General features: G+C 59.3%; 1 protein-coding gene across 1 annotated transcript in view; it reads right to left on the reverse strand.

The window, feature by feature from the left end:
* Window positions 1-2,002: 2,002 nt before the first annotated feature.
* The window catches only part of ADGRB2 (adhesion G protein-coupled receptor B2), a 30,143-nt gene continuing 18,176 nt past the window's right edge, over window positions 2,003-13,969 (reverse strand). Inside the window, exons 14-31 of the mRNA XM_011974023.1 lie at window positions 13,785-13,890; window positions 13,540-13,583; window positions 13,153-13,279; window positions 12,575-12,678; window positions 12,353-12,455; window positions 11,507-11,657; window positions 11,255-11,324; window positions 10,763-10,829; window positions 10,516-10,601; window positions 10,118-10,216; window positions 7,903-8,074; window positions 7,447-7,542; window positions 7,047-7,086; window positions 5,734-6,353; window positions 3,487-3,522; window positions 3,073-3,171; window positions 2,916-2,972; window positions 2,003-2,491 (exon numbers count right to left, since the gene is read on the reverse strand). Of these exons, the coding sequence (XP_011829413.1) occupies window positions 2,306-2,491; window positions 2,916-2,972; window positions 3,073-3,171; window positions 3,487-3,522; window positions 5,734-6,353; window positions 7,047-7,086; window positions 7,447-7,542; window positions 7,903-8,074; window positions 10,118-10,216; window positions 10,516-10,601; window positions 10,763-10,829; window positions 11,255-11,324; window positions 11,507-11,657; window positions 12,353-12,455; window positions 12,575-12,678; window positions 13,153-13,279; window positions 13,540-13,583; window positions 13,785-13,890 (2,263 nt within the window). The 3' untranslated portion in view covers window positions 2,003-2,305. The remainder of the gene's footprint in view (window positions 2,492-2,915; window positions 2,973-3,072; window positions 3,172-3,486; window positions 3,523-5,733; window positions 6,354-7,046; window positions 7,087-7,446; window positions 7,543-7,902; window positions 8,075-10,117; window positions 10,217-10,515; window positions 10,602-10,762; window positions 10,830-11,254; window positions 11,325-11,506; window positions 11,658-12,352; window positions 12,456-12,574; window positions 12,679-13,152; window positions 13,280-13,539; window positions 13,584-13,784; window positions 13,891-13,969) is intronic.

The following is a 13,969-nucleotide window of genomic DNA, read 5'->3' on the forward strand; positions in this document are numbered from 1 at the left end:
GCCCAGGATGTGGAGCAGGGTCTGCTGGTACACGGTCCGGGATGGGGGCTTTGTTTGTGCAAACCCCCTTCTACAAACAGGCCCCCCCTTTCTCCCCCCTCTCCCTCTCCCCCAAGGTTCCTGATGGGACCGCCAATCACAGTGCCCCAGCCTCCTGCCTGGGGCCAGCCCGAGCTCTTCCTTCCTTGAGGGTTTTCTAATTGGGATTCAAGAGAGAAAGTTCCTTCCCCTCTAGGGGCAATGCTGAGTGATGGAGCTGGGAGGAGGAAGCCTGGCGGGCCCTGGGGGAAGAGGCTTTAAGGAATGAAGCTGACACACATTCCAGAGAATGCCAGGAAAGGATGAAACATGCAGTGGCACTCCTGATCCCAGGTCCTATCACCAAGGCCGGCCGCACTTGCCCACTGCTGTCCTTGCCACAGCATACTCCTGCGTGAACAAAGCTCCCAGGTGCCTAAGCTGGCTGGTATCAGATTCTGCCACTCCCAGCCACAAGTCCCAGTCACAAGCTGTGGGAACTTGGGAAAGTCATGTCCCCTCTCTGAGCCTCGATTTACTCATCTCTAAAATGGGGCAGTCACAGTACCTACCTTGAAGAATCAAATGAGGTAGTGCTTGAGTGAGCTCTGTGTACACTTAAGTGCTGGGGCTGCCCAAAGGGAGGGAGGCAGAGGAGTGACTCGCAGGAGCTCCGAGGGTCTAGGAGCACAGTCCTGAGTGGACTCTGCCTGCACGGCTCCTCTGACCAGGTCTCACAGCAGGCAGGATTGGAATGAGACCGAGAGCAAGCCTGTGCCATCAAGGCCTGCAAAACTCTGAAGAGGCCTCCACCCCTCCTCCAGCCCCCCTGGGCAGGCCAGTATCTGTGATACCCCCTACCCCAGCAGCCAGTCACTTCTGTCACTCCCACCCAGGCTGCCGCAGCACCTGGCCCTCCCTCAGCTCTCCAGGGACCTGTGTCTGTGTCTCTGAGTCCGTGGGAAGGGGCCCAGAGGCGCCCATGTTGCTAAATGACCAGGCGAGCAAGGACCTTTGACCCTGTTAACTGTGCCTCCGCTCCAGCTGCTGCCTGACTCGAGAAGATGTTCCCACATGTCATCCTGTGCCCCCTCTTTCCGGGGGCCTGAGAACTGAGCAAGGATCTGCTCACTCAGGCATGTAACGAATGCAACTCAGCACAAGCCTCCTGCCCCCGGCACCAAGCCAGCCTGGCTCCCGCACCCCACCCCACCCTAGCCCTGGCCTGGCCCAACACCTGCAGCCCCACCACAACCCAGCGCCTGAGGCCCCCCTTGCAGCCATGGTCAAGTTCCAGGAAGCTGAGCTGAAGCCCCACCTCCACCAAGCATGGGTTTGAAGTCCCAGCTCTGCCTGACTGTGGCCTTGAGCAGGGCACTTCCCATCTCTGGCCTCATCTTCCTATCCACAAAATGGGCCAACAACAGGGTTGTTACGAGGGGCCAGGGGACGTGTGTGAAGCTCCTAGCTTAGAGCACTGCATGAGACTGGTGCCATGTGGTAACAGCTAATCCTTCAAGAGCTTATCCTGTCCCAGGTATTTGCTGAGCACGTTATACATAGGAATTTGTTTCATCCCCGTAACAACCCTGTGAGGTGGGCATTGTTACCATCCCCACTTCACAGATGTGGAACCGAGGTCACTAAGCTCTGTCTTGGCTCTAGCCCAGGCAGTCTGGCCTCTGAGCCCCAGTGAATGGCAGCCATGACCATCACAGCCACCAGGGAAGGCCAGCCATAAGAGGTCCTCTCCCACACTCCCAATCTGCTTTCCCCAACCCAGATCGGGGAAAGGATGAGTCACCCAGAGAGTCAGGGACAAAGATGGGGTCAGAGCCTAGGCCGCCCCCTCCCAGGCAGGGCTGGCCCAACCCCATCACATAATCTGATGAGATCAAGTGAGTTCAACCCAGGAGACAGGAACAAAGTCAGGGTCCCAGAGCTGGGCCTTTACCTGAGGGAAGCAAACAGCTCAGCAGCAAAATCCACAGAGTGAAGTTTATTCCCAACAAAGTTCCCCTCCCCCCTCCCCAGCCCGGGACAGGGATGGACAGGCTGGGCTGAAGATGGGGTTCCAGTGGCTGAGGGGCCTCTGAGAAACAAGGAAGGGCCCTGGGCCCCTAGGCCAAGCCGTGTCTGGCTCCCCAAGCCTGGCTGAGTCCACGGCGCCTCCCTGCCCAGCCCTCGGGAGAGGGGAGAGGGTGCTGGCTCCTGGGTAGTTCCAAAGTGGAGTGTGAAAATAGAGAGATATATATATTTATATGCAGTGGGCAGTCCAGCGTGGCACTCACACCTCTGTCTGGAAGTCACCATCCGGTGGTTCTGTGGGCTCCCAGGCTGCTGTCCGATGCAGAGTCAGCCGTTCTCGGGGCTTGGGGGGCAGCGAGCCCAGTGTCATAGATTTGAAGGTGCTCCAGCTCTGATGGCGCCGATGTTGGGACAAGCTGGGGCGCTCCCCGGGGCTGGGCTTATCCTGTGGAGGGAGCGGGAGGGGCCGTGGAGATGGTCCAGTATCCTCACCCATTGTACAGAAGAACAAACTGAGGAGGCCCAGAGAGGGCTGGTAATGCCCAAAATTATGGAGCAATCAGGTGTCAAAGCAGAGTTCAAATACAGACCTGCCTGGTTCCAGGGTGGGGCTCCTGACCCCTGCCTGTTCTCAGTGGCCCCCGGGACATGTCTCCTGCTGACCACTCTCCCTCCCAATCCTGGAGGACCTCCACCCCTGTTCGCCATCTGCGGCACCTTCCCCACCCCCAGACGGCCCCAGACTGTTGCCCATGCCATGGGGGAGGCCCTTGGTGAGACAGGCTGGGGATGCCTGGGAGGGGCAGGAGGGCAGGGAGGGCACGGGTCCCTCAGGCCCACCTCACCACACCCAGCCCGGGGGGACTCACGGTGCACACGCTCCGCTCGGCCGCCCCACCCGAGGACACACTCCACCGCTTCTCCCTCTGCAACGGGGGCCACCGGTCAGGCTCCAACCCCAGGGGCTGCTGCACCAGGTCAGGCCCTGAGCTTCGGGGCAGGGGCAGCCATGGGAGGAGCCCTCACCTTGGCCGTGGACTGGCTGCGGTAGCGGTCAAAAGTGTGGAACTTCTGGTTGAGCTCGTGGTAGAGTTCTGAATGCCGTTTCCGGGTGTGCATCACCTTCTAGGGGCCACAGGGCATCAGAGGGTTGCTCCCTGAGGCAGAACCATGATCCCCCCTACCCAGGGCACTCAGCACCCCGGGCCCCCCACATCCCTCCCTGCTGCCAGCCCCTCTGGGACAAGCCCTGATTCTCTTCACATCGGTGCTACGGGCTTGGGCAGGGAGGGAATCATGGGAAGATCCCACAGAACCCACAGGCTTGGGCTCCTGGGGTCAGGCTCTGCAACAGAGCTTGGACTACTTTTAGGAGTGGGCCCTCCAGGGACAGACACCGCAGCCAGATGTCCCACTGCCCAGCACACACACGGCCCTTACCTCAAAGTCCAGGTCTGAATACCGTAATTTCTTTCGCTGGGAAGGAGCAACAAGGAGGCGGTGGAGGAGAAGAAAGCTTTTTACCACATGCAGGGGCTTTAGAGACAGGAAGCCTGGCACCCCAGGGGTCTGCCCGCTGCAACTCCCCCAGCCCAGGCCCAGAAGTTAGGGACCCTCATGGGGCAGCTTTTTAGGCCTCACTGAACATACACAGACACACATACACGGGTCAAATGGCATGGTGCGAACTTCCAACATGGCAGGCTGCAATGCCCACATGGAATCAGAGCCGATGCTCATTCTCTGTGCCCTAGAGCCCACCCTGCATCCTTCCCCATCTTGCCCCATTCTCTCTGCCAGCCATAGCTACCCCTCCCCTTGGAATCTTCCACTTGTCCTGCAAACACAGGGATTCAGACTTTCAGAAACCTTCCTTTGACCTCACACTGCCCCTTTTCCTGCCAAACCAGGCACTGCCTCCCTGGCCTCTCTGCTCCCTCATGCCTCTCCTGGCTCTCCTTGTCCCAGACCACTTTCAAGGCCCCCGTAAGCTGTACCGCACCCAGTGCTACTCAAGAAAGAGGCCTGAGAGTCTTAAAATGTTGGCACAGGAAGACTCATGAAGCCAAGGCCAACTTTCCCAGGTTACAGATGGGGAAACTGAGACCCAGGGAGGTGAAGGGAATCGCTCCCAGGCCTTCGAAGGTGGTACTAGGACCACCATCTGGATCTCCCAGGCCTGTGGACGTGCTGAGCACCATGGGCCCATGGCACCCACTCTCCTGGTTTTCCTCTCCTCTCCCTACCTGCTTTCTCCCCACTGCCCACCCTGGCTTCTCTAATACTAGGCACTCACGCTCTGCCCTGGCACCTTATCTTGCCTTTACCACACATCATCCTGTGTATCCTCCTCATCCTGGCCGCATCTCTCTTTCTGGGGGCAACAGGGCACCTCTCCCTGTCTGACGCCCCACACGCACTGCACGTGCAGCTCACACCAATGGAATGCACTTGTAATTCCCTGCCCAAACCTGCTCCTCCACGCATCACAGTTGCCCACGCCAGAATTCTGGATGTCATCCTTGACCCCTCAAAGTGCTGCTGCATTTACTGCTGCCTCCCACACAAGGAGCCTGACGTCCGCCCTCATCAGTGGCCAGCAGGCAGGTGTCCATAGAACAAAACCCGCCATGACGCCAAGCGCGCCCTTCTCCGACGCTGGTGTTGTGTTTTGTCTTTGTTACGCCTTCCTGTTTTTGCCATCTGTGGCAGGAGCAGGCACCAAATGTTCCAGAAACATTTGGGGAGAAAAACCAAACTTGCGAGCCCCCTAGCTACTAACTTAATTTTCATTGTGTGGAGGATGGGGAGTGGGTTTCTGAGGCCGAGCAGGAACAGTCAATTGTGGCTAAGCCATGACTCTGGCCTCTTTCCTTAACCACACCCACTTCATGACTCCAATAAAGTTGTAGAATGTTCTAGAGTTCCACAGCAGGTCACTACTGTCTGTCTGTTCCCAGGGATCCTCTGCAGGGAGCAGACCTGAGGAGGCCAGCGGAAGGTGGAGCATTCACAGAACACACACAGGCAGGGACCCAGAGGGGTTTGCTTTTCCCAGGAAGAGATGGTCAGTTATCACAGGCCTGTGGGCGGCGCCTGCAGCTGATTTCAGGGACGCTAACAGCAGCAATCCCCAATTATCTAGCACTTTCTACTTGCTCCACACGAAGATAAATGCTTTGCATCACTCAATCCTCAAAACTACTCTACGAAGAGACTGCTACATTATCCCCACTTTGCACACAAGAAAACTAAGGCTCACTGATCTCACTGCCAATCACAGAGTCCAGACTGGAACTCAGACCTGCGTGATGCAGAAGCCCAGGCTCACACCCTATGATGTGGCTTCCCCAACAGCATAGCACACTGCCTGAGCCACAGTCTCCTGAAATGAGGACTCATCCCAACCAGTCACCCCAAAGTAGGCCCTAAAGCAAGTACGAACGAGTCGAGAAGCGCACTTCCAGTGCATGAAGTCCCAGCGTGTCTGAGGGATTCACAGACCCCACAGAGCTGCCATGAGCAGAAACAGAGGGAGAAATGCTCAGTGTACCCACCCCCAGTGACTTTTACAAAAGGCTGCTCTGGGGAGGTTGAGGCTGTCCCTTCCTGGCTGCAGCCTGTGATTGACACACAGTCTCTGACACAGAGTCTCAGACACACACCCCATTCCCTACAGCCCCTCACCTCCAGGGAGCCCATCTTCATGGTAGAGCCAGGCACGGTGCGAGGCATGGTCCGGCTGCGCTCCCCTGGCTCGGGCACTTGGCGGGCGCTGGGTGTCGGTGGTGGCGGTTGGAAGGTCATTCCATAGGGATTCTGGAGAGACCCATAGGCAGGGCCCAGCCCCAGGCCCGAGTGGTCCACGGACAGGAAGCTGGGGTAGCCTTCAGTGTGGGCCACTGTCTTGGCAGCCCGCCGGGGGGTCCCCTCCGGCCGAGCCCTGGGGGCATCCTCACCGCCTCCACCCCCACCACCAGGCTGCAGGCTCAAAGTCCGCCGAGGCAGCACCATGTAGTCCCCCTCAGAGCCCGGCTCAGTGGGCCGCAGCCATGTGAGGTCCAGCTGCCGCAGGCCGCCCTCCCCACACATGTACACAGGGTTGGCCTCCTGCGGGGGCGGCGGCTCCCCCAGCCCTGGTGAGGCTGCCATGGGCACCAGGATATTCCCAGGCAGTGGTGAGAAGCTGAGGCTGCCCTCAGGGCCCACGAGGCAGGACTTGGGCTCCTCATCCTCATCCAGGGACAGGCGGGATAGTGTGCCCGTGATGGTGGACGGGTTGCAAGTGTTGACCTCCTTGAACAGAACTGGGGGCAGGAGTGGGAGGGAGGGGGTGAGTCCTGAGGAGAAGGAACCTCCAGATGTCCTAGCCCAGGCTGGGGAGGTACCAAGCCTCTGCGCTTGGACAGGAAAGGAAACTGGGTTCTGGAGAGATGGCTGGGTGGTTGGTAATCTCTCACATACAAGAGGGGTTAAGAAGACAATGGCTCCAAAGTCCCCACAGTGAGACAGGGCAAGAAACAAAGACAAGGCCCAGCTCCCAATGTCCTGGTGCAGGTCCCGACTTTGACCCCATAGCCCCAGGGCTGTCAAAGGGCTTTGTCTTCCCACCTCCCTGTGCAGCAGTTCCCCAGGAGACAGAAATGGAAAGCAATTCTGGTAAGAATCTGGAAATCATATAATAACGTAACACTCTGTACCGGGGTCCTGCTAAGGACTCGATGTTCCGTGATTCAGGCATGCCCCTGAGCCTCCAACCTGCCCTGGGAGGACAGTATTCTCTCCTTTACAGGTGTGTTCACTGAGGCTGAGAGAGGCAGGTTGTTTGCCCAGGGTCATACAGAAAGGGACATTCGCAGCCTTGTATCCAACTCAGGGCTGTCTAACTTGGAAGCTGGACTCCAGCAGCCAGAACTCCATCAGGCCCTCCCATGATGGGGCTCGGGGCCTCCCATTCTCCAACCCTAGGGCCATTCTCAGCTCTGTCACAGCACACTCACCTGTTTGACAAGCCAGATCCACATCCTTTTCAAAGTCTGACTATAGGCGGAAAGGGAGGGGCAGGTGGGCAGAGGGAGGATTAATGTAACAGGGTGGGAGGAGGCTCAGGCTCTCCCCAGCCAGCTTTGCCCAGTCTGCCTGCCTGAGGGTTGCCCATGGCCCAGTCCACAGCCCAGCAGAGCCCAGACATGGTCTACCCCAGCCCTACCTGATGGCTGGGAAAACTGAATGGGGGAAGGATTTCCCAATGCCACCCATGCATTAGTGGCTGAGCCTGAATCAAACCCAATCCCTATCCCAACCCTGCCATGGATGGGGAAGGTAAATGGTCTAGGGCAGGAAGACTGGGGTGTGGGGTGCCCAGAATCTGCCCAGGCCCTGCCCAGGCCCCTAACTCACCAGGATCTGCAGCTGCCCGTTCTTACATGAGTCAGGGGAGTCTTCGCTCTCATCAGCCCGGCACACCCCCATCTGGCACTTCACCACATCCTGGACCTGGGGACAGAGGGCGCCTGCTAGGCCTGCGGCCACTGCAGGGCCCCCGACCACAGCTGGCTGTGCTTCCCACCCCAGATGCCCAGGCAAGTGTGGAAAGCAGGCAACACATCCAGCCTTGGGGAAGGTGATGACACCTGGGTGGGGTGCAAGGGGAGGAGGAGACCCAGGATGCCAAGGATAAGCATAGGGGACAGTTGTGGGTACCCCGGGCTATCAGCTTCCACACTAAGGGCTGCCCAGATGGGGCCTGGAACACCCTGGTCAGGGCCTTGACCCTCCCGGTCTGCACAGCGGGGAAGAAGCCAGGGGCCCGGCAGGTGTGGTGGGTACACAGGGGCGGGAGAGGCCCAGCCCCACCTCTCGGCGCAGGAAGCAGTGCACAGCAGTGATGACAAAGCCCTGCGCAGAGTTGAAGACAGCAAAGAGGGCCTGGAAGAGGACGGAACGGCGGTCTGTCATAGCCAGGACGGCAGACATCCAGGTGAGCGCCAGCAGGGGCAGCACCACGCAGGAGCTCCAGAGTGAGGCCCTGAGGGGACAGTGGCAGAGCCCATCAGAGTGATACTCCAGGGGACAGGATGGCTTGAGCCTAGGCCTCCACTCAGCTGGAGCCCTTCAGCTGCCCAAGACTGGGAGGGCCCCAAACCCCAGGGCCTCAGTAATGTCCCCAAGCAGAGAGGGGCTGAGGAGCCGGAGCCAGAGAAACAGAACAGAGACCGAAAGCAGCGAACTACAGGGTCAGAGCAGGGACCAGGAAGGTGGGGAGGGACACACAGACACAGTGGGACCGAGCCACAGACAGTGGAAAGGGACGGGGAGAAAGAAGAGGAGGTAGACAGAAGCAGATGCTGTTTCAGCCCCAACTTGCACAGAATCACCTGAGAAGCTTTTTTTAAAATGCAAAGGGCCTGGATGGCATCCCCAGAGCCTAAATGGGTAGGCTAGGGAGGGGGACTGGAAGAGGGACAAAAAGACAATAACCAGTGAGAGAACGCATGCGACAGAGACACCCAGACAGAAAGATTAAAGAGGCAGAGCACGCCGGGGACATCCAGAGCATGAATCCTCAGGGAGAAGACCGGGGGCCAGGACCAGTGAAGCAGAACTCCCCACACACACAGAGAAGGTGCCAGGCTCCCAGGGACTGCTCAGAGCCTTGGGCAGAAGGATCAGAGCTGGGGCTGAAAGCTGGGGTTGGGGCCTCCCTGCCAGTGGAGGGCAGAAAAAAAGCAGATGGGGCCTGGCATCCGAGCCATTCCCACCCCTCCCTAACCTGCTACAGCACACGAGGGACAGCGGGGCCACCATACCCTCCCGGGCCAGGTGCCACACTCAGCCCACTCTCCTTTGCAAACACCCCCAGTGGGAGAGTCAGGCACAGCTCTGGGCAAGGCAGAGGGTGGCACCATTCCACAGAGACAGCCGGGGGAGGCCAAGGCAGAGAGATGGGCAGGGGGCCAAGACCTGCCCTAGGAAGAGCAGTTCAGGGCTGTTCAGCCTGGCAGGGGGCGGGCACAATGGGCTCTGAAGCCCCTGGAGGTGGAGCCAAGACCAAGAGAGGGTCTAATCACAGTAATAAGAGCTACGCTGATTAACCACCAATTCTCTACCAGGCCCTACACTGAACACTTTACATATATTACTTCAAATCGTGATCAAAATAACTCCAATTAACAGGCATGGGATTATTATCCCAATTTATAGATGAGGAAACTGGAGTGTGCCCAGCTGGGCAGGGAGAAGCACAGTTGGGATACAAACACAGCTTGACCGACTCCAAAGCCCAAGCATTGAAACAGCTAGTGCAGACAGGGTGAGGGAGGCAGACGGCAGCCCAAGACAGAGGGAGCTTCGCAGTGACGGTGCCAGCCGCCTCCAGAGGCTCTGAGCTCCCTGACCCTGCAGGTGTGCAAGATAAAGCTGGACCTCACTAAGCAGGGAGGCTCGGATGGATTTCAGGCCCTGGGTGGGAGGCTGGGCCTACGGTCTTTGTGGATTCGTCTCACCCTCGCATAACTGGGATTTTAAGATTCTCAGATGCTAGGGCGGGGGTCTCAGTGAATTAATTCTCTACCTCCATGATTCTCTGTCTCCAATTGAGGGTGAGATTCAATGCCTCTGAAATGCTAAGTCTCAGATTCTATGACAGATGATAAGACTCAATGATTCACTCATTCTAACATGCTTAGCTTCTGATTGTCTTATTCTAAGATTCTATCATTCTAATTCTAAGGTTCTATAGCTCAAAAATTCTAAGGCTTAAGATTGTCTGAGTCTCTGTAGGTTGGGGGTGTGGGGCTGTGCAGGATAGAACATTAGCTGGGAGTGAGGGCAGGGGCGGGATCCAAGGGTGGGCGAAGGAACTGGGCACCTGTGGGAAGCACAGACATCCACTCCTCATCGCCTTGGCCACCTCTTGCCGAGCCCTTGAGAGTGTGTGGCGGCTGGCAGGAAAGGGTAAGCTTTCCAGGGCACTGGGCTGATATCCCTCCTCCTCCCCCCACCATGGGCACTGCCCCCCCAATTCCTTTGCCCCACCCACCCCCACCGCCCCCCAGGGGGCACGACTAACATGGCGTTCCTGGCCGAGGCTGAGCTGAGCAGGGGGCTGGGGACCGCTCCACACGCTGAGCAGGGGAGGAGCAGGCTGGCCCAGGGGCACCGCTCCGACCTCGGGGGCGGCACAGACATGGGAGAAGGAGGGGAAACACATGGGAAGCCGGGAGATGGGGCAGAGTGAGCCCCGAGTGGGGTGGGAGGGGAGGGCAGACGAGAGAGAGAGAGCTGGGTTAGGGTGGGTGAGGGGCTGCGGCTGAGCACTCCAGGTGCCCACCTTGCCTGCAACCTTGATGCAACCAAGGTTGGGGAGCCCCGGTCGCATCATCGAGCCCTGAGTCTCCAAGAGCACCCCTGTCCCTCCCTCCCTGCACCATTTCCAGAAAGGCCAAGTCTCAGAGGCCCTCCCCTTACCCGGCCCTCTGCTTCTTGGATTTGTCGGAGATGCCATCACGTGCCATGAGCTTGTTGAAGACGATGATTCCGATGAGCATGTTCACCTGGGGGCCCAGTGGAGTGGAGTGGGGGAGACAGGATCACCAGGTGCCCTCCTGGCAGGGAAATTCCCACATGGGAGCTGGAGTGCAGGGAGGAGGTAGAGGGAGAAACAGGATGACCCTCTGGGGCCACGCCCCTTCCAGGATGCTGAACGGGCACGTACCAGGACAATGACGGCTGCAGGGCCCACAAAGGCGTAGAGCAGGCCGCCCTCCAGGGAGAGCCAGCAGCTGGGGTGGGGGAGAAGAAGGGTGTCAGACACCCGGCAGCCCCCCTCCCCACCCTCAAACACCACCCCTCAGTCCTCCCAGGCTGCCATGCCCGCATGGCCAGTGCAGTCTGAGCCCCACACAGTGAGAGTGATCCACTGGCTCCTGCTGAGCCTCGGTTTCCCCTCCAACAAAGGTCCAGAATTAGGCTCATCCCCCAGGGCTCCCATGGGGATGACACAAGGTTGACTCCTGAGCTAAACAGTCCCTTAGGGATTACCCAGTCCCAGCACATTCCCTCAGTCAGGGAAACTGAGGCTCAGAAATGGGGAGGAACTTGCCCAAAGACCCACAACAGGCATGGGCCAGGATTTCAGCTGGCCGCCCAGTCCAGTTCCCTAACAGATCCACTAACCCCTACCACCCACCACGGGAGGCCCACGTACTAGCTGGATGTACCGTATCCTTTGGTTCGGGTAAAGCCAACAGACACGGCCACCACCAGGGCAGGCAGACCTGGGGGAGTGGGGGCGCCAGAGTGAGACGGCTGCTGGTCTTCAGGGACCCCTTGTTCTCCCAGACTCCCAGCCCAGCTGACCCCTGTGCCCAGAGAGCTGGGCCAGGGCCAAAGCTGAACCTCTCTGGCTGCCCCTGCCCACCAAGGCCCAGCAGCAGAGTCCAGCACTGGCCCTGCTCACCCCAGCCCAGGCAGAGGAAGCGCTTGCGAACGAGGCGGGTGCGCATCCGCCCAATGACAGCCAGGTAGGACTGCCAGGCCTCGGTAAGCACCCAGCAAAAGGAGGAGAGAAAGAAGAAGTGCAGGAAGGCAGCCGTCATGGTGCACACGCCCTGCAGGGAGAGGGAATGGGAGGGAGTGGCCCTGAGCAGCCGCCAGGGCAGGAGGCGCCGGGCTTCCCACGCCCGCTGCTGGGCGCTGCCACAGCCGCCCACCTGAGCCCCGCCCCCCACAGAGCCCTGCCAGGCTCCCCCGCCTTCCTGCACCCACACACAGCACGACACGGGCCTGGTGACACACACACAGCACTCGGCATCTAGGGAGGCGGGTGGGCAGGCCACCCACGCACAGACGCGGCTGGCAGGGAGGGGGACAGACATGAGCACCTGCCACATCACAGCCGGGCAGGCCCCGTGCCTGGCGCTGTGCAGAGAAGGCCAAGGGGGCATAGGGAACAGTCTGCACAGGTCATCCACAGGTAGGTGGCAAAGGAGGCCTCACTCGGGCTCCCACATGCTCACAGACATGAGGAGGCCCAATGCCACCTGCCCAAAACACACCCGGCGCTCAGCTCACACACACATTTGCTGATGTTCACAGACGTTCCTCACTTGAGTACACACCCCCTCTCCAACGTCTTCACATACGGTCTCACACACTATTTCATACACACTCTAATCTCAGCATGGGGCACGCACACGCCACCACTGATGGACATACAAGCAAACACACACACTGCGCTCTCCACCCTCACCCCTCCACCCTCCACCCCGCTCACACCCTGGCAGCCCTGGAAGCCTGCACCTGCCTTGCTCAGCACCCGGGACTGGCCCACGAGGATCAGGATGTTGGATGCCAAGATGGAGAGGCAAAAGTTCAGCAAGATGATGGAGCGCTCAGATTTTATGAACCTGCCGGGGCACAGCAGGCAGAGACAGAGGCGCTGGCTGCCCTACCCGACCTGGTGTGGCTGGCCACCGCCCGCGCCCCTCCCCCCTCACCAGCCACCAGAGCCAGGTGTCAGACCTACCTCCAAAAGGCAGCATAGATGGCGAGCAGAGTGAGCAGTGCCATGCACGACACCGCACAGCCGATCACCAGGGGGACCGAGGGGGAGCCCGCCAGCTCCAGGGTCTGGAGAAGATGGGCAGACGGTCAGATGGGCAGACGGTCAGATGGGTAGATGGTCAGATGGGTTGCTGGGAGAGGGGAGCTGCAGGGGTGCCCCGTTCCTTCATCTACCACAGACTGGCATACCCATAGGCAGAAGGGCAACACCTTCTAGATGTTGTACTCATGCATGCACAGAACAGACCCAGGTATCCATGTGGACACATATTTACGCTCAGTCACCTGCACTCTTCCACACACCCAGACACACACATGTGCACACACACACACACAACTGGCCACTGCTGCATACCCCCAGGTAAATATCATTGCTGTCAGCACAATCCCAGGGACACAGACTTCCACGTGCAATCCCACAAGTGCACCTGCAGATGCACATTCAGAATCACCCAGGTGCCTGCCAACACCATCACTGATGGCTGCTGGAAGCCCAGGGCCTCCTCCCTTGTCCAGCCCAGGCACCTCTGTTCCACTCACCAGGTCCTTGGGCGGCTGGGCCAGCACAGCAAAGGTGGACAGGTGCTGGCACTGGCAGCGGGTGTGAGCTGCCTGGGTCTCCAGGGTCTGGCAATTTTCAGTGTCCCAGTCTCCTGAGCTGGCATCTCTTGGGTAGGGGAGAGATTCAGTGAGCCCCAGGCCAGCTACATGGCCTTGCCCCCAGTCCTGGCCACTGCCCAAGGACAGGCTAAATCCACAGTAAGGCCACATCCACAAGGCAACAGCAGGGAGGCCCAGGATATGTTCTTGACCCCTTAGGCTAGGATGGCACCAAAAATCCCTCTTGCCTTTCAGGCAGGAGACCCCTTTCTGACAAGGGGCCCTAGGGCTGCTCCCTTCCTCACCCAGAGGAGCCACCCAACTCACGCTCTGGAGTAGTCCCAGCTGGCGCAATGGGGATCCGTGGTGCCCTAGGGAGCAGAAGACATGAGTGCAGTCTAAAGAGGGAAGCTCACCACACCCCACCACTGCCCATGCCATGGGGGCCACAGCACCTCCCACACAGGTCCAAGGTTCAGCCCACCATCAGGGACAGAGTGCGTCCCACCAGGCAGGCCTCTGGCCACCCAGGTTGGGGTGCACCCAGGGTTTCTGTGTGGATCTCCACTCACATTGATGATGTAGGAGAGCTCCACAGTGATGAGGGGCTCGGCTGGAGGCTGGGTAGGGGGGCGCACAGTCACTGTCATCACCCGCGATGTGACAGCCAGTGGGGGCCTGGGGGACAGGTACTGAAGTCAGCTCCTGCCAGCAGGTGCCAGCCCCCATCAGAAACCCTGAAGCCGCTTTGGACTGG

Source organism: Mandrillus leucophaeus, unplaced genomic scaffold (genome assembly GCF_000951045.1).
Source record: "Mandrillus leucophaeus isolate KB7577 unplaced genomic scaffold, Mleu.le_1.0 Scaffold141, whole genome shotgun sequence".
In the NCBI taxonomy this organism is placed as follows: domain Eukaryota; kingdom Metazoa; phylum Chordata; class Mammalia; order Primates; family Cercopithecidae; genus Mandrillus; species Mandrillus leucophaeus.